The sequence below is a fragment of the Aptenodytes forsteri genome, unplaced genomic scaffold, assembly GCF_000699145.1.
Source record: "Aptenodytes forsteri isolate BGI_AS27 unplaced genomic scaffold, ASM69914v1 Scaffold243, whole genome shotgun sequence".
Taxonomy (NCBI): Eukaryota; Metazoa; Chordata; class Aves; order Sphenisciformes; family Spheniscidae; genus Aptenodytes; species Aptenodytes forsteri.
In genome coordinates this window covers 1,427,308-1,447,168 of record NW_008795314.1, presented here as the reverse complement: position 1 = coordinate 1,447,168, position 19,861 = coordinate 1,427,308, and the positions used below count along the sequence as shown (strand labels likewise).

At 53.4% G+C, this 19,861-nt stretch overlaps 1 protein-coding gene across 1 annotated transcript in view; it reads right to left on the bottom strand.

Moving 5' to 3' along the window:
- The window catches only part of MGAT5B (mannosyl (alpha-1,6-)-glycoprotein beta-1,6-N-acetyl-glucosaminyltransferase, isozyme B), a 71,765-nt gene that overhangs the window by 29,294 nt on the left and 22,610 nt on the right, over positions 1–19,861 (bottom strand). The window contains exons 4-9 of the mRNA XM_009279494.1: positions 19,413–19,557; positions 6,690–6,802; positions 5,282–5,355; positions 3,650–3,820; positions 2,626–2,790; positions 1,763–1,932 (exon numbers count right to left, since the gene is read on the bottom strand). Coding sequence (XP_009277769.1) covers positions 1,763–1,932; positions 2,626–2,790; positions 3,650–3,820; positions 5,282–5,355; positions 6,690–6,802; positions 19,413–19,557 — 838 coding nt within the window. The remainder of the gene's footprint in view (positions 1–1,762; positions 1,933–2,625; positions 2,791–3,649; positions 3,821–5,281; positions 5,356–6,689; positions 6,803–19,412; positions 19,558–19,861) is intronic.

Genomic DNA, 19,861 nt, shown 5'->3' with positions numbered 1-19,861 from the left:
TCGCTCGCTCCCCATCGAAGCCGCGAAGGGGAAGAGACGAAGCTGCCGTTCCCAGGCATCCCAGGGGACACGTCCAAATCCACGTCAGCAGAGGAGGTCGCACCACTGCCAACCGATGTCAAAGCTCCTGCGCTTCTGAGAAAGGCAAAATACTACAGAGGCAGCCACGCAGCTCTCTCCAGAGTCACTCGCAGAGGGAAACGGATGCTGCAAACCCCCCGTAAGACTCAGCCAGCTCCTTCCCCTCGTTAAACGACCACCGTGAGGCTCTTCATTAAAAAACACAAACAAGAACCACACAACACCACCACAACCCTCCCAGCCATTAACTTCTCTCAACCTTAAGTACACAGATATTATTTAGCACGTCAATTTTGCTGAGCATGCCACACAGAGATCGCCATGATGCACGCCCACCTCTTTGAGAAGCTGCTGCCTTTTGTATTAGGACCAGGATTATTTTTTTGAGTTAATTAGTCAGGAGCTAATTCTGTTCATTAACTCTGAATGCCACAGGGGCAAGGGTTGGGTTTTTTGGTTGTTTTTTTTCTCAGGACTGTTGGGTTTTTTCACTCCCTTTTCAGCATGACTCATTATGCAGCCGATGCTGGCTTAGCATCGCCCAAAACCTGCCCAGTCCCGAAGGCAGCTTCAGGCTTTTCTCGATTTATAACCCATCCTAATTTGCATTTTCCCTGGCACTTGCCCTCCACTCGAGATGTCTCACAGGAGGCGAGGAAACGTTGCAAAGTTACAGGAGGCAGCAGCGTCAGCCTGGTAACAACAGAACTGCATCAGCAGAGAGGAACGTGGCACACAGTTATCTCCTCCCTCTTACTTTTTTCCATCTAATATTGGTCCCTCTTGGAGACAGGTGCTGTCTAGAGACACTTGTAGGGTGGCCCGGCGTAGCTGTTTGCACACTCTCACCCTGCATCGCCCCGTATCCCACCGCAGAAAGAGCTCATTCCTCTGCGGGAAGTGCCCCAGCAGCGGCAAATTCCCCCGCAGGTCTTGATGCCACCATGAGCACCTCCCGAGGAGGGACTCCTTGGTGGCTGCCACCCCCCTGCAATGGATGCAGGTTATTTTTGGCAGCCGCCCCAGCTGCCTGCCTCACGGCGGAGCAGGAAGGGAGGGAGGGAAAGAAGGAAGGAAGGAAGGAAGGAAGGAAGAGAGCACAGTCACTGCTCAAACAACGCTGGCAAAGCCACAGGAGTTGGGTGCAGCCGTGCACAGTGGGAAGAGCCAGTGACCTGCAGGACACCTGCGTCCTACAGCCACACAGCCACCAGCCCTGCAGAGAGCATCCCTGGGGAACAGGGGGGTTAAAAGGGAACCTTTCCCATACCCAGCCCTAGGCAGGCGTCAGGGGACACAGGTGATGCTGTGTGCTGACAGCAAGGGATTAATGCTGCTCAGATCCAGCACCGGGACCACAGGGCAGAGCCCTGCCCCAGACATCTCCACATCAGCCCCATGCAAAGCCCTACTGCAAAGCCTTAGTTTGCACCAGTCCTCCTCACTTTCCTGGGATGCAGAAGGGATGGGATCGATCCCAGCCATGACGCTGGTGGTTTGCAGCCACCCAACACTTGCACCAGCGCAGGACCAGCGCTGCCCGAGATGCAGGTGGGGAAAAGCCACCCCCGAGCCCTTGCAGACCTCATGCTTTCACGCAAAACCTCGATGCAACCCACACATATGCGGGGGGCAGACCCTCTCGGGGGGGACCGCGCACCCACAGCACCGCAGCACCCACCTCTGCAGCTCCTTCAGGGAGACCGTGACCCTCAGGCTGTGTCCCAGGAGGAAGAGGGCAGCCAGGATGTCAGCCCACTGCACCATCTCGCCCAGCGGGCCCCCCTTCAGCACCCGCGGACTGAAAACATCCCCCGACTCCTCCGTCAGGAAGCCAATATGGATCAAGATCTGGAGAGACAAGGAGAGGGGTCAGTGCTGGGAGGGGTGGTGCTGGGGGAAAGGGACAATTTGGGTTTTCCAGCCCAAAATGACTTATGGTCACCGATCCCTCCAGCTCCTTTTGCAGGCTGTAATTGCTCGGGGAAATCATTCGGGTGTAAAGATAAGTGATCTATGTCCAATTAGCAAAGACCCAATAGTCAGAGGCTACCAGCTCCCATCGACTGGCGCTCTGTATCTTGGGACCAGGCCCATGTTCCCGATGTACATCACGGTCCGTCCCACGGACCAGAGCTGGATCTCCCGGCACACAGGGACCGAAGGGCAGGCACCGCAAAAACATGAACGGGAGGGCCAGCAACCTCGGCACCTCCGTGGAGGAGACATGCCAACCTCCCTGCCCACTGCCAACAGCAGTCTGCCAGCTGGACATCATCTCCCACCCACCAGAACCTGCCTCCAAAATTCACCCCATCGTTCAGCAACGCCGGTCTTGCGATGTCCTGAACGCGTGCAGAGTCGCGTCCACGGGCCATGGACCCAACCCTACAGACCCATGTGCTTCCATAAATGAATTTTCCTCCCAGCCCACTCACATCCCAGCCATACCCGCTTCCCGTGTCCCCAAGAGCTCAGCTTTCCATCCCCGCACCACGACACACACACACACACACCCCCCCCCCCCGTGCAGTTTGCTCATACGTGTTTCTGGTCCCTTTGCCGGCCCTTCAGCTTCTGCTCGAGGCGCCGAGCCGCCCACAGCCACTGCTGGGCCAAGTGCCGGATCCTCTTCTTCATGAAGCTGAGGGACTCCTTGCCCGTGCCGACCAGCTCCAGGAGGCGAGTCAGGTCACCCCGGAAAGCTGCCTAGGAAAGGAGCACGCTCTGCGTTTTGAGTGTAGAAAAAGCAGCCACGAGAGGAGCCCCTGGGTTGCCACGGGGGCTGGTGGAGGTTTGCCCATCATGGCTGAGGTGCCGTGGGTCCTTCCTGGATGGATAGCTTCCCCTGGTGCCACCAGACCTGACACCAGAGCTCCTCCACTTAATGCACCAAATCCCAGGGGCCCTGTTGCACCCAGAGCATCTCGTGACATCCTGGATTCCTCAGCAGAGGAAAGACACGGACCTGTTGGAGCGGGTCCAGAGGAGGGCCACGAAAATTATCAGAGGGATGGAACACCTCTCCTATGAGGAAAGGCTGAGAGAGTTGGGGTTGTTCAGCCTGGAGAAGAGAAGGCTTCGGGGAGACCTTATTGCAGCCTTTCAGTACTTAAAGGGGGCTGAGAAGAAAGATGGGGATGGACTTTTTAGCAGGGCCTGTTGCGGCAGGACAAGGGGGAATGGCTTTAAACTAAGAGAGGAGAGATTCAGACTAGATACAAGGAAGAAATGTTTTACGCTGAGGGTGGTGAAGCACTGGCCCAGGTTGCCCAGAGAGGTGGTGGATGCCTGATCCCTGGAAACATTCCAGGTCAGGTTGGACGGGGCTCTGAGCAACCTGATCTAGTTGAAGATGTCCCTGCCCACGGCAGGGGGGTTGGACGAGATGGCCTTTAGAGGTCACTTCCAACCCAAACCATTCTATGATTCTGTGAAAACCCACGGGCGGCATCGTGGCCCTGCTGATGCCCCTGGCTCTGGGAATATTTATTTCCAGCAGCCTTGAGGCCATTATCTCCCGCCAAGCCCCCCAGGACCGGCAGGACACAGGCTGCCCCCACCTTACCTGCACTTGGGGCAGCGGCGGGGGGGAAGGCAAAGCCACCGTCCGGTTTCGCCACGGCAGGGGAGGGCAGAACCACTCGACTTCGCTGAGGTAGATGAGGAATGAGCACTCGGTGCCGTCCACGCCAAAAAACGCATAGCAGGGGTCGGAGGTCCACCTGGCCCTCATCCACTGCGAGGGGGCAAAGAAACACATGGGGCTCGTCCTCCGGCCGGGAGGGGACACAGCCACCCTGCAAGCTGCCCCTGCTATGGGCAACCTCATTCTCCATCATCTTTCTCTAGCTGAGGGTGGATAAAGGGCTGCAAACCAGTGCGCACCCAGCATCAGTGCCAGTGTTTGCCCACCCAGTGCCTCCAGGGCACACGGGGCAGAGGAAGAGCCAGGAAGGTTTGCTGGGAGCTCCCTGGGTTTCTAGCACTGGTTCCAGCACCAACACGTGCCTTCCCCGGGGGCACAGCCATTAATCCCTAGGAAACGATACACCACAGGGTTTTCTTCTCGTTAGCTTTGCTGGGGAGCGAGCTGAGCTGCTGATTTCATCGCCCCAGGTGCAGCGGGACAAGGAGACAGATCCACCGGCAGTCCAAGAGGATGATTTCACACGAAGGAGAATAACCAGCGACTGGAGCAGCGATTTATCATCCCCCGCAACGGCTCTTGCCAGCCTCTTCCTAATTCAACTACAAAAACAAATCTACTCGGGAGACAGGTCGCTGCGCCCAATATGTAAAACGCAGCAATCACCCGGACAGGAGATCGAATTACAGCCTTCCACAATTAAATTACATTCTGAATTTACTCAAATCGTGGAAGGAAAAGATGCCTAGCACCAAGGGAAGAGGAAAATACAACCCCCCGGTATCATTTTAATATACCCTTCAACATCTTTTCAGGGAGACTCGGCCCTGCAGAAGCCTGAGCTTGAAGCAGGAGGCTGGGAAGGGGAGGGAAGAGGGAGATGCTTTTAATTAGTTCATGTAAATATGCTCTCTGACAAAGCAATCATGCTCCGGGCCAAATGCCAGGCTGCATTCAGGTGTAATGAGCAGGTTGGGTCAGGCAGGACATCCTATTTGAGATGGAGGTCCTGGCCACCTTAACGAGATGCTCTTCTGAGATTATTCCCCAGACACTAGCTCACACTCCAGATATTTAAAGGCGATGTGACAGTGCTTTCTCCTCACCACGCTTCTGTCATTAAACACAGAAACTACAGGCAGGGAGGGCTGCAGGCAGAGGTGGCCTCACAGAGCTGACTCTGCTGCTGCCTGCACACCTCTGGGTACTGTGCTTCAGTGTTTCGTACGACTAAAACTGAAGGTATGTGCCTTATTATCGGGGGAAAACAGTTACATTCATATAGCAAAGGCTCCCAGAGGAGGTCGGACACCTCCCTTGTGTTTTCTCCTCGCAGCACAGCTGTGCTTTGCTTTCCACATCTTTGGCTTTGCTCCTCCTTCTGGAACGGGCTGTACCTTTCCCATTTTAAAGCAAATAGTTTTATTCTAGAAAGCATCCCCCTCCCCGCTGCCCTTCCCAGTTTAACCCCCAGGGTCGTTGCTTTGTGCCCTTCCCAGCAGCTTCCAGCCCAGATCGAGACCCTCTCCCAGACAGGGAATCCCGACTCACCTCCACTTTCCCAGCGCAGTCAGGGTACTTGGGATCCCTGGGCACCTCGCACTGGTCCCTCCTGCCTTCCACCACTGCAGAAAGACAATTTGGGCATGGGGAGAGCCGGGACATGCTGGCAGAGCAGCCAGAAACACTTGGAGGGGATGGGATGGGGCTACCAGCCCCTGAGCACGTTCATCGGCACCGCAGCTGGGCCGGCAGACAGCCCCATCCCACGTGATGGAGCAGGACACCAAGATGTGAAGCATCTTCCCCAAGGTCAGGAAGGAAACAGAGGAACCCCCCCCCAGCCCTGCTTCAACACTGAGAGCATGTTCCCCTTTCCTAAATCCCAGCAGGTCTCCTTATAGCACCTCCCAGCTGCTCTCACAGCCTGGTCCAGACCCCAGGTCCCACCTATCCACGCTCCTGTTAATCATCCGTAAGCAGCCTGCAGTATCTAAGGAAGCACTTGACAGCCTTTACGCTGTAAACCTGCAATAAAAATTGTCCTGCTGAGCTGTCGAGAGAAGACTCATCCCCCAGGGCCAGCCCCAGAATAAGGCACAGAAGTAGCTAAAAACAGTAATAGGATCTTTTCTTCCTCTGTGGTTGGATTAATAAAAGACAACACCCCTCCTATAAGCCCTCCTTTGCCTATAACCGAAAAAGCATGAGGTGGAAGAGGCAACGGAAGCATCTTCTACCTGATGATGCCAGCCCAAACCTTGGGAAACATGCAGCCGTGTGGAGAAACATCTGGAGAGCCCAGCTGCCCTTGCAGCACTGCCGGGTTGGGATGGGAACGTCTCTCCTGGTGCTGGATCCCAGCCTCTAGGCTTTGGATCCAAACCACCACATTTTTCTGTCCAGGTGTTCGTGCTGGCACTGCTCCTCATCTTTAATTCTGCGGCATTTATTTCTGACAGCAATTCAGATTTGTCACCATTCCTCCCCCTTGCAGGTATGAGTTTCCCAGGTCTTGCTCCTCTGCAGATTGATCTCCCCAGCTCTTGAGTCCTCCTGGGCCAAGTGAAGCAAGGCTTTTAGAAGATTACTGCTGTCAGAGGCCACGGAGGGTGGATCCCTATGCAGCCTCCTTTTCCTGGCTGTAATAGCAAGGTGAGAGCCCTGGAAACCTCCGAGAAGGCTCAGACCACACTCAGGACCTCCTCTCCCTCAAAGACAGTCAGACCACGTGCTGCGTCCGCACAGGGTTAGACACAAACAGCCCTAGGAGGGCTGCCAAAGAGCTTCAGGTGCCCTACTTAGTCCTGCAGACAGGAGTGAGCTGGGTAACCTCAGATCAGCATCCGTTCCCCTGCGTTTTTACAAAACTTTTCACGCTAGGCTTAGCTGGATCTCCCTATTGCAACTGCATAACACGTAGGAGGTTTGGAGTGTGGGGACCCCTGGGGACACTCACCTTTCCCGTTCAGGAGGCTGTTCCGGAGAATCTGATCTACTTTTATTGCGATGTCCGAGACATTTTGAGCTATAGCTTGGATCCTCTCCATCAACCCGGCTGCTGGCTGGAACCTGGGAAAAAAAACCAAATAGACCCTGAAAACTTGATGTCTCCCAGTGGTGGTACCCAGGGGTGCTTACAGCAAACTTGCCATCATTGGAAGCTGCCAGCAGGTTGAATTTAGCTCCAGACTGCAACATGGGAACGCCTGGTCCAGCATGTACCAGGCAAAGAGCTCATTGCCTTCCAAGAGGTTTAATTAAAAACCTATGTAAATCAGCATTCTGCCATTTTTCGCAGTGTGCTGATAAACACGGATACATCTGTACATTTTACATGGGGAAATATTAAATAGGCTGGGAAAAAAAAAGTTTTCCTTTTTTCAGATGTGCTATGTTTGAAAATCCTCTGCTGTGATTATTGGCCTCGCGGTGCGTGTAGGAAGCCGCGCTGGGGAAAAAAGGGAGGAAAAAAACCAAAAAAATACAGAGAAAGGAAGGCAAAACCAGAAGCGGGTTGAGGAAGCTTGTGGGCCTGGAGCAGACTGCAGCCAGATGCAAAACACGCAAGACACATGGATGGCCTGAGCCAGCCCGTCCACCAGAGCGGATTTCCAGGCATCCTGGCGAGGAGCAGCGGCAGGGTGCCGGGGTGAGCATCGGCAGCGCGGCAGGAGCCAGGGCTGAGCTGGCTGTCGCAGCCCCAGCAAAGCCTGCAGGCGCCTTCCCACCAAGGCTTGAGATCAGATTCCACCGGTTTGAATAGCTGCGTACGCCGTCTAGCGAATTAAACCTCGCAATCAATACCACCCTGGGTAAACAGCACCGTTAAACTCATCTACATAACACACTGTGTAGACGGAGCGACAGAGCACTGTAAAGAGGCCGGGTGTCAATTAAAACCCGGTGTAATATATAAAAGGGCAAGAGAACTCAATCCATCAGCAGTGGTGTCCTGCCAGGCTTGACAAGGAGCAAGCTCTCCACATCCAACGCCTCGCCTGCCATTTCCACCGCAAACAACAACCACATCTCGACGAGCGCTGTTATCGCAGTAAATAATTTCCCCTCCTGCAGCATCTTGGGTCATAAGTTTTCCCTCCTGCTGCCACAGAGATCATTATAATACAAGGAAGTGTCATAAGCAGTGAGCAAAACCAAAGGGGCTACCTTGAATACTCCTGGCACAAAAAATATGTGCTGATGTCAGGTCCTTCTCGGTGAAGTTTTATGTTTGTTCTCCGGCAGATCAGTGAACCCAAAGGCTGGGATTTAAAGTACCTCTGTCCTCAAGGCTAAAAAAATCCTGGTTTTATGAACCGATACTGCTTCGGTTGTTGATTTAAAGTCCATTCGCTAGCAGTAAGCAGCCCACATTTTTCCTTCTGGCGTGGTTTATGACTATCAATACTCAACCTGCATACCTCCACAGGGAGCCACATATCTTAGGCTTTTAAGAAATAATAATTAAACGCAGAGGACACCATTGCCCCCAAGTAACTTTCAACCTTCTGCAGAGAATAAACCCCAGGTCTCCTGCCAGCTACTGTAACCGCTGCAACAGGGAGGTTGCTCATGAGGCTCTGGTAACATACAGGCACAAAAATTACCTGTGATGAGCTCTGCTTGGGAGCGTGGCTCCGAGGAGATAAAATGCTCCCGGCCTGAGGGCTGCACAGCTCAGCCAGCCCTGAAAGCTCTCAACTCCCCAGGTTTCTGCAACCCTTTTTCCTCCGGCAAGCAGCCATCAGACCACGCAGGTGATGCACATGCACTCAGTAAACAGGGAAAAGCTGGGATGGGCAGTTTAGAAGCAAACGTCCCAAGGATGCAGTGAATTTAGAACCAGCGAGCCCAACCTCCTGCTCCAACAACAGGAGAGGGACGTCAGCTTGGTGGAGATGCTCCTCAGGTTTCTCCACCACTGGAGAAAGGAGAGAGGATGAGCACAGCCACGGCAGCCCTGCTCCCATAGAATCATAGAATCATTGAGGTTGGAAAAGACCTCTAAGATCATCGAGTCCAACCATCGACCCAACACCACCATGTCCACTAAACCATGTCCCTAAGTGCCTCATCTACTCGTCTTTTAAATACCTCCAGGGATGGGGACTCCACCACTTCCCTGGGCAGCCTCTTCCAATGTTTCACCACTCTTTCAGTAAAGACATTTTTCCTCACGTCCAATCTAAACCTCCCCTGCCGCAACTTGAGGCCGTTTCCTCTCGTCCTATCGCTTGTTACTTGGGAGAAGAGACCGACCCCACCTCGCTACAACCTCCTTTCAGGGAGTTGTAGAGAGCGATGAGGTCTCCCCTCAGCCTCCTTTTCTCCAGGCTAAACAACCCCAGTTCCCTCAGCCGCTCCTCAGCAGACTTGTTCTCCAGACCCCTCACCAGCCTCGTTGCCCTTCTCTGGACACGCTCCAGCACCTCGACGTCCTTCTTGGAGTGAGGGGCCCAAAACTGAACACAGTATTCGAGGTGCGGCCTCACCAGGGCCGAGTACAGGGGCACGATCACTTCCCTGCTCCTGCTGGCCACACTATTTCTGATACAGGCCAGGATGCCATTGGCCTTCTTGGCCACCTGGGCACACTGCCGGCTCATGTTCAGCCGGCTGTCGACCAGCACCCCCAGGGCCCTTTCCGCCAGGCAGCTTTCCAGCCCCTCTTCCCCAAGCTGGTAGCGCTGCATGGGGTTGTTGTGACCCAAGTGCAGGACCCGGCACTTGGCCTTGTTGAACCTCATACAGTTGGCCTCGGCCCATCGATCCCGCCTGTCCAGGTCCCTCTGCAGAGCCTTCCTACCCTCGAGCAGATCAACGCTCCCGCCCAACTTGGTGTCATCTGCAAACTTACTGAGGGTGCACTCAATCCCCCCCATGCTTCAGAGCACCTGGATTAGCCCATAATCCAACTTCTAACTTGGTGTCATCTGCAAACTTACTGAGGGTGCACTCAATCTATGCACTAATTATGGATTAGCCCATAACCCAACTTCTGCCTCCTCCCAGAAGCTATCCCAATTCTCACTTGGGTCCAAACCCACTCCCAAACACCCAGGTAATTAGGCAAATCTCAAAAGTCAATGGCAACCTCCGTCCCCATCTCCTCTCTGATGACCTCCAGACCTCAGCTCAGCCAGGGCTGAGCACTGGGCACCCACAAACACGTGCAAACAAAAATCAGGATCGTCATCCTAAATAAACGGCTTTCTTCCAGGCTCAGCTTCGCAGCCAGCCTAAGCCCTGCCAGAGCTCTGGCCACAGCAGTGGTTTCCACCGGGTGATGGATCTGGCCCAGCACCTATGCCAGCTTGCCCAGCTCTTGTAAGCTACAACTGGTCCCCAAATATGAAGATTTCAACATGGAGCCCTTCGATGTAAAATGTATGTTTGATCACGCTCAGACAGCACTTTCAGTTCTCGCAAACAAGACAGCCGTGTCGCATGGGCTCTGTGAGGCTTTCCCTGAAACACAGAGCGTTACTGAAAAGCGACACACGGTTCAGTGTCCGCCATGGTTCTTGGCATACATTAAGAAGATGGAAAAATTACAGAAAACATCCCTCCAAAACAAGCAACCAGGCTCAAATCTCCCACCACTTGCACACTCATCACCCTTATTTGTCAAACCAGTTTACTCCAAATCCCCACGACTTCGAGCGAGGGATTTTATGCTTGGGGTGAAGAGCCCCAAACATCAGGAGCACTGATGGGCCTCAGTGTTAGCACTAACGCTGGCAGCACTGAGTCAGCCACCTCGGTGTTTTTATCTGCTGGGCAACAGGGCTATCACCTGAGCAGCAAAATTCATTGAACGTATTAAAGAGATGACAAGAAGGTTAAGCAGAAGTTCCATCACCTATCATTACAGTGATTTGTCACCTGGGCAGAGGACAAGAAAATAAGACATTTAAAGCAAAACCTTAAATGCAAAAAGGTTTTCTGTAGCTCGTCAGAATTTGATGCCTTATTCTTAGTAACTGGAGACACTGGGAAGGACAAGGTAAGTGGCTTATTCTGCTCAGTGACAGCTAAGCAGAAGGGAAATATCCCACCGCGTGCCTCCATCCTAGCTGGGATGCCAGCACCGCCTCTGCCGGCCCAGCGGAAAGAAGAGCTTGCTTCCAGCGCTACCACTGCACAGGGAGCAGCGACGGGCTTTTTTTTTTTTCTTCTTTCTTTTTTTTTTTTCTTTTTTCCTTGTGGCTTTTTAAATTTTTCTATAGTGACAATATAAATGCCACCAAAATGCGCTGGGGCTGTGCCAGCTATTGAAACTGTAGTAAATTACTATGGGTTTTCTAGAACAAATTTTTCCCTGGGACCTTAAAACCGTTTACTACAGCAAATACAGTACTTTTACTTCTAACCATCAATATTGATTTCATCTTTATTATTTTCAGATTTATATTTCCCCATGTTGATTAAGATTCAGATCACACTATGCCTTATAATGCACTGCATACAGTATTAATCTCATTTCAAAAACTGCTATTAAGATGTATCTTTCCCCACCGGCAGATCATTTGCCATATAATATAGCTGGAGGTTTGAGTTTTCCTTTACTTTTTCATGCATTAATTTGGTTCCCTTTACTTTGTTTCTTGTCCCCAACCCCGCAGCAGCAGCTCGGATTCAGCCTGTTTATCCCTTTACAAGGCACTGTATTTTTATTGCCTTTTATAACAGTGGCATTATAAAAAAATGAATCTCTTTCTATTCGTGTGTTGTCTTCATAATACAAACCCTAAACATATTTGCTTGCTCATCCGATATTTCTTGCTATTAACTGGTGAAAGCAGTGACTTTGGGAAGACCGATACAGATGGAGAAAAGCAGATGTTTTGAAGATAATACATCAACAAATGCAACATACGCACGGAGCAGTTTACCAAAGGATTCCAACTTGCTCATTACGATGTCTGCGCTGCCGTTTGCCTCTTTAGAGATCTTTTTTTTTTTTCTTCTCCCCAAAGACCCAAGGCAGAGCAGAAAGCAGCTGGGAAGGGTGCCCAGGAGCCAGGGCTGGTGCTCGGCTCTTGCTGCTTCTCCACTCTGGGGACACAAATCACCCCTGATGTCCAGCCCCACGACAGCCTCGCTCTCCAGGACAGGGAGCCGAAATCCCGGAGGCAGCACCGATGGATAACCCTTCCTGGCAAGGGGAAAAGGGCCTTTCCCGTCCTCCTGGCTCCTGCTGCAGCATTCGAGGTACTGCCCGTTAAAATAGCTGGGGTAGCTCCTGGAGAAACAAACCCCTAAGGCATCTCCAGCAGGTCACCCCACAGGCTCAGGCTCCTCTCCCCATCCACTCAGGCGGGACGAGCTCGGAGTCACCCAACAGCCGGTGGAGGACATGCTGAGGAAAGCCGAGGGGTCCCCAAGGATGTGGGGAAAAGCCCTCATCCAAGTTCTGGATAATTAAAAAAGGTGATTTAAATCTCCAAGAAGATGGAGCAATTACAAGCTTTGCTCCTCTGGTGTAAGAGAATCCAAGTAAACCTCATCGATGCTGGAGGCAAAACTTCTTTCCAGGGATCCATACCCTTGTGCGCATCTCTGCATCCTTGCCGAGGTGGCTTGCACCCCAAAGGCCGGGAGCCAGGGGAGAGAGCAAGGAGAGGAACACAGACACAAGGGGGTTACCGGGCAGCTGATGCTCTCCCTAAAATTTGGGTCACGGTCCCCTGACACCGATGCTCCCAACGGGGGGCGTAGCAGGAGAGACAGTGGTGGCCGGGTGGGTGCCCCGCTCATCAGGCTCAGCTGCAGGCTTTGTGTTTATTTGACTTGTAATCCTGGTTTTAATCCTCTTAACTCCGGTGCTGGAGCTATTAGCCTGAGCTGGGATAAACAACCTTGGCTTGGTTGAGCTCAGGGTCCGTGCAGTGGTGGGGAGGCAGGAGAACAGCCAAGACCCCGGGGTGCCATGTTGGGGAGTGCGGGGAGGGTCCCGTGCCCTGCTCCGCTTGGGAAAGGCTCAGACCCCCAGGGAGCAGAGCAAAAGCCTAAAGCCCTGGTTGCTATCAGCTTGGCGGAAATTTTTAGCAATATTAGGGGGGGAAAAAAAGTGCTGGGGCTGAGGCACGGGATTCGCAGCTTTGCTACCCCCAGAGCGGGCTCTGCCAGGTCGTTCAGCTCCTCGGTGCCTTTCCTGACGTCGAACAAGGACAGGGATGCTGTACCCAGCTTTGCAACCTCCCTCGGAGCCACATACGAGAAGGCCCATACCACTGATAAGTGGTTTTATGCTTCACAGGCAGCTCCAGCCAGTCAAGTGGATAAAAATTTAAAAATATATAAAAAAAGAAAATAATCACAGAACAGCATCTGCTTCCAATGCAATTTCTGGTGTCTCTGTATACTGCAATCTTTTCCATTACACCTCAGGGCTGAGACAAACAGCTCGGTCTCCCCTCCATGAACACCTGAATAAAGACCTGAGTTTGCTCTGGCCATGTTTGCGCCTGTTGGGAATCCACCCTGGGCAAATATCCCAGAGGATGTGTTTCGGGATGGGAACGTTCCTTAGAAACTCATCCGAAGCAAATATCGGATGATGCATGGGCAGAGCCCTGCCTGAACTCCTCCAACTCCAAGTTACGTAATAAATTGCGTAATAAATACCAGAGCATTTGACCCACTAAAGTACTTCCATTTATTTTAATTTCCGTTTACTGTGGGTGACGTTTCTCACACAAATGCATTTAGAGGACCAGACCCTGAGCTAACCCAAAGCCCGCAGCTGCACACCCCCAGGGAAGGACGCTGCCATTTTAGCGAGCTGGCAATAAATTTCATGAAAAAACCCTAAGAAAACCAACTTTCTAATCAGAGCCAGTATCTTGCCAACATAGGGACAACTTGCCAGCAAAGTTGAAAATCATTAGTTAAAATATTTTATGAATGCTATAAAGTGCTCCGAGCTCCCTCCCAAGCAGAACACGAAGCCGAAGCCACAAGCCCAAACCTTCGCTTTCCTCCTGACTCCCAGAGCAGCGCTGAGCTGAGCCATACGCCCGGGCAGCAGTGGGTTTTATTTATGTGAACACGAAGGGTGATGGACAGGAGGGTTACGGGATCAGTCACTCTGATGTATGTTAATCTTCACTTGGTTGGGGCATATATTTGCCTACATGCTTGAGTAACCTGACGCAGGCTGCGAGAAAGCACCTTCAGTGAGCTGCAGAGACATTGCCAGCCTCGGCAGTCTCGACTAAGAGGGACCTGCCCAAAAGTTAGACCAAAAATACCCAGTTTTGACCACGATCCCCGGGGCAGGGGATCCCCTGGGTGAGATGCTCTCCTGAGCCCGTGCTTTTCTACAGCCCTCAGCCTCGCATTTGCTTTGCCAGCTGGGTGTTTCATGGGCACGCTCCACTTCATTTTGGAAGGGTTATTTTGGCAGCCTGTGTTTCCACCGTCAGCACTACAGCCTCCCCAGATGCCCCCCTCCATCGTGCCCCTGCCCCCCAGCTGCAAAGCCCCCAAGCCCATCCCTCCGGAGGGGGCTGCTTGCTCCCAGCTGCTCCAAAATCAGGGACACCCGATGGAGGGTTAACGGGATCTGATTTTCCTCATAGGGTAAATCAGACACACAGCCTGGGCAAAGGCATGCTGCTGCCACGCTGCTGCCCACCCCACAGCACCGCTGCCAGCCCCCCAGCGCTGCTCCGAAGCCCCGGGCTCTGCGTGCCCCGGGGCACCGCGTGCCAAGGTCTTTCCCTGTGCAAGCCATTCCAGAAGACACAAACAACCCCGGCACAAAACCACCAGCAAGAGCACTTTGCCTCCACGTGTTAATGCACCGAGAAGCCTCATTTGCAAAGCCCTGTGACAAAGCAGCCCCTGGCGTATCAATGTTTCGGGCTGGAAAGGCACAAAATAAACAGAAAGCAAAGCCTACTGCAGAATTAGGTTCAGCAAATTGAGCTGGAGGTGCTGGGGGAGGTACAAGCCTGGGAGCAGGAGGGGAGGGTGTGAGTGACCTGGGCACACGTGGGCGCCTACACCCCCACCGCATTGGCAATGCCCATCACCCTCCGGCTGCAGGTCTCTCCCAACAAGCCCAGAGCCCCTCGGGCAAGGTGGGGGCACACGGATGGATCCTGCTCCCCTGGCCACCCTGCTAGTGGTACACAGCCACCTCTCTGCTGTGCCTTAGAGGGAAAAGCAATTGATCTTACCTGCCAGGCATGAATTTCCCCGTGCATCTCCTCCCCTGACCCTGATGGGCACCCCAGAAGTGAGGGGTCCTCACAACCCCCTGCGCTGTGCCCATTCCCCTCCGAGCTAACACCAAAAGCATCCAGGACCGGGCTGGAGACGCCCTCAGGAGCTGGCAAGAAACAACTCGCCACCTCTGCTGGGATGCAACAGCTTGCAGGACCCATGAGGAAGGAGAGCACCGGGGAGGAAGACTCCCACGGTGCTGGCTGCTGGGCTCTCCTGCCAGCCATGTCCCTGATGCTGCTCCCAGGGCCGAGCTCTGCTCGGCAAAACAACAACCCAGCAAAGCTGGGCTGGATTGCAGGACAGGTCTTACCTTCCCTGCAGGCTGCTTCGGGGCTCTGCCCGCTCCAGACAGCTTTCACACAACGTAGCACCAGCCTCACCTTGCAGATGCCCTCTCTGAGCCCCACAGCGCGCCAAGAGATGGGGAGAGGATGCACGGAGGAGTTTGAGACTGCTCCGGGCTCACCTGGATAGCAAGGGACCGTGGCGCCTGGCAGTGATTTCACTAAAGCCAGCTTATCAACGGCGACAATTCAGGAATTAATAGAGCCAGGCTGGCAGGATGCAGGAACATCACCCATTTAGTGTCATATTGTGAGACTTTTAATTACTGGGGGAATATGGAGTCATGTAATGATTACAAGAACAAATACTTAAAGTGTGTGGAAATTAACTGAGCCTTGGCAGTAATTAAGCTTGAAGATTAATCACTCGTTAGCAAATAACACCCTTTGCAGGCTAACCACTATGTGGGGAAGAGGGACGACCAGGGATGCCAGCGCTGCGGATCCCAGTCTTCCCCGCTGCCACCTCCCCGTGGGCATGGGCAGGTCGGGAGCAGCCCGGCCCCCGGAGAAGGGCTTCTCCCAGCCCCAGCACTGTCAGGTTACGGTGCCAGCTTGGGTCAGCCACTTTAGACCCCCTCCCTCCCTCCCAAGCGCTTTCCAGTGAGGGGACCAACACTTCCACTGCGAACTAACGTTTCCCTTGCCCAGTACATAGCTCTCCAGGAGGCTTCCATAAGTACTTCTAATTTCCTTCTCCTCTGATGATTTACAAGGGTTGCATTCAACTAACAGCGGTATTGATTTTTCTGCAGCTGACTGGCAGGCTGCTCGCCCTCGTTAGGGAACCCATCGCTTACCTTCCCAGCACGGGCAGGGTGCGGGCAGGGGGGAGCCGGAGAAGGGATCCAGCAACACCCAGGGCGGGCACAGCAGGCTGGTTCATGGGTGCAGCCTGTGTCCCCTTACCCCTGGGCAGCTCTTCGAAGGAGGACGTTGGACATTTGTGTTTCCCAAGAGCTTTATCTAAAGCATTGTGAGAGGCTGGTGGGCTACACATAGAGGCACCTATAGAGTATTCAATCAGACAGCACCTACGGAGCAACAGCAAAAGCTTCAGATGACGTTTGCCATGAAAGATCTTGGAGTAACTTTCAGCTGAGTAAAGCTGCCTGCCCTGGCAGCTGAGAGGCTTTCCAAAGCAGGTCATTAATCACACCCCGTATATTTAAATTCCTCCTTGTATTTTCCGAATGGGAAAGCCACCCCTGCCCTCTGTCAGAGCAGTGCTGGAGGGGGACAGTGCTCACGGGCTATTCCATAAAGCCCACCAAAGCCTTCACCTCTTCCTTTGGGCTTGGCAAACCCAAGCCCCCCCGATTTCATTGGAGATCCAGCGTTAAGCAGGAGAGTGCTTTGTGAAAACAAGAATTAATCCGCTTTTGCACAGGTGGAATTGCAAAGCCCACGCTTGCGGCTTTGCTGAGCAGGGAAGGAGACGAAGGCGGCCACCGTGCTAACCAGAGACGCTTTAAAGAATAAAATCCCTTTGAAATTAGCACCCTTTAATTGTATTATCTTTCGCTGACAGCTTCAAGTCAGTCACTGGTGATCAAAGAGACAGAGACAGGGAGGGAAGGAGGAAACAAGCCCTTGGTGGAGTCCGGGGGTCCTAATAATGAAGAACACCAGGGTGTCTCCGCAGCCCCAGGACTGATCTGGGTTCAGGAGACACTGTTCGGTCCTGGTGTGGTTGGTGGTACCTGTTCCCCCTTGGCACAGGGAGTCCCTGGGGGCTGCAGCCGATTACCCACCGAGGGACGGGGACCTCAGCACGCCTCTCCCCAGCTCCATGGGGTCTCAGCCCAGGTTTTGCACCAGCTGCTGTAAGATTCTCCCCAGGATGCTCCACGCAGCTCTGGAGAGCATCCATCAGAGCAGCAGGGTCAGCCTGGAGCCGGGCTCTGCTTGGAGCAGGGCGGCAGACGGGGTGTATTGGCTCTGCACCCTTCCAGCTGCCTCATGCAGCAAAAGGAGGGCAGGGACCAGGACAAGCCAAGAAAGGTCACTACGGATGAGAGAGCACGCCTGGCAGCAGAGACGGAGCCGCTTAAACCTGCTGAGACCCAGCACAGCTGTAACACTTCCAACATGTCTCCTCTGACCACAGACCTCAGCCAAACCCGGGGGCTGCAGGGAAGGAGGGCAGCGCTCGGGAAATGCTTCACAAGTGTTTGCAAATGCTGCCGGTGCTTTGTTACAGACCATCACAGCAAAAATCCATCCACAGGAAACCCCCCCACAATGGTTGCTTCATCTGGAGATGCTCTGCCCCGTGACCAAAACCTGATCTTCAGAGACTCATCAAGGAGATGAGACAGATCAGTTTTGATGCAGGATCAAGTGAAGGGACTTGAATGCACTTAAGGGGTAATTTAAAAGGAGCAAAAGGTGATATAAACTAGTTGTCCCTGATTTTCTGTTCCTGAAAATTAAGACATCTGTAATCTCAACTGCTCAAGCCCATCTCAGCACATACACAAAACCCACGGCTGTTTTGATGTGCTGGGTCCATAAGCTCCCATCCTCTCTGGTCTTGCCAAGCGATGGCCCTGGAGTCACCAGCCACATGGCAGATCTGAAACGCCAGATCCCCAACTGCAGCGACTGCTGCCAGTTCACATTAAATGCTTTTAAGTTTCTCTCTTGGCCGCTGGTGTACAGAAATTACCATCACCTGAAATTACTGGTTCTTTTAACACGAGATTGGCCAAGAAAATCATCAAATGCGAGCGAGCGCCTTCCAGTCGCTGGCTGTAATTGTCCTGCCCATTCCTCTCCAGGATTACCGTTGTCCTCCTTGTACGCTTGGGTACCAGCCAGCCTCGTAACGACAAAATCCCCTGCCATTACCAAGGTAAATTATATTTTTCAGTAGTTGAAATTATGTTACTTAAAAGGCAAGACCATGCACTCCGAGGCTGCCTGTACAGCTTTAATTCATGTGTACACGCAGTATGGCACAGCACAGCCTTTAATTATAGGCTCACTTACTCTATTTTCCATTATAGGCGCAAAAGAGGCTCGTAAGGAAAGCAAGGGAGAGAAATGGAAATGAAGATGGAAACAGGGAGGCACAGGAACCCCCGCCGACTGTCGAGCACGGCCACAGCAGGAGGCCGAGGTGGGAACGCTAGGCGGGAGCCGCCGGGATGCACCGCAGCTCCCACGCCGGCTCCGGTGGCACGGCACAGGGCAGAGGAGCCCGCTGCACGTCACATCCCTGCCACCCACCACTCACGCGTCACCTGCGACTCCACCTGAGCAAAAATCTACGCTGGCATTTTTTTTTGCATTGCAAAGTTTGTCCCAAGTGCTGCCCCTCGTTTTTTTCATCCCCGCCCCTCCACATTCAGGTTGCTTTAGTTACCATTTTTGCAGGCCTTGGCATGACAGCCAAATTAGTATTAATAAATGTTTAAAGGCTCTCAAAGCAAAGGGAAATGTCTCTTTAGCAAATCTGCGTGTCACGATGGGAAGGTCTGATGGCATCTCTCAAGCTGCCGGCCAGGACGGATGCGGTGTGTGCATCACGAGGAGCCAGGACGCCAGCTCTGCACAGCAAGCGTTTCAGGGCCCGACAGTTTCCTCCTCTTTCATTTTAAGCCTTGCTCGACTCCAAGGCTGAACATATCAGCCCCGGATTTCAAACAACAATCACTTCCACAGCTACCCGAGCAATATGGGCACAAAGAAACCGGCCTGAGCTCGCTCGGGGATTTAATGGCAGAGGGAGCACAGCCCACGCACCGGGTACTACTCCAGCCATTGGCGAGTCCCACCTCCAGCTCTACCACAGCACGGCAGTGAAGAGACACCCTCCCACACTGCAACACTAGCAGCTGGGACAGGTGCTACAAGTAACCCCGAAATTCACAGTAATTTCAGAAATCCCAAAAGAAAAGGTTTCCAGAAATGGCAAACAACAAGACTGCAAAAGATCTGCCCAAGCCCCATGCCCTGGTGGACTCCACCATTCCCACCCAGCAGCTCAGCCCGGCACCGCAGAGCGCATTGGGGTTTTTTGTTCCTGCAAACCCCCCGAGCCCGACGCCGCTCCACGGGGTCTGCACAGGGCATCATCGCGGCCGACTGACCTGTCCAGAGGGAATCGCGCTTCATCCCCTTTGTGGAAGTCAGTGCTATTCTCCAGCCTGGCCAAGATGTCCATCTTCTTCATCAGCATCTCCAGCATGTCGCTCATTCGCCGCAGCACCCCTCGGGACTCCAGCGCGCCCATCACTGCAGGCACACAAAGAGCAAGCGAGACACGGTCACGGGCTGGGTGCTGCCATGTCAGACCGAGAAAATACCCCTCCCCATAGCTTCAGCCCCAAAGCTGCCCACGGTCCTGCGCTCCCAGCCCCGCTGATGGGCTCAGTGGTTTATGGACCATCTCAGTGCCCCCCTGGATATCCCCTCCCTGGCTTTGCCAACAGACCCGCAACCCCATACACATCGTCCTGCCTGAGCACGGGCTAATCCCTGCCTGTGCCCAAATCCAGCTGCGCTGCTGCAGCTCCCAATAGCCAGCGGTTACACCAGC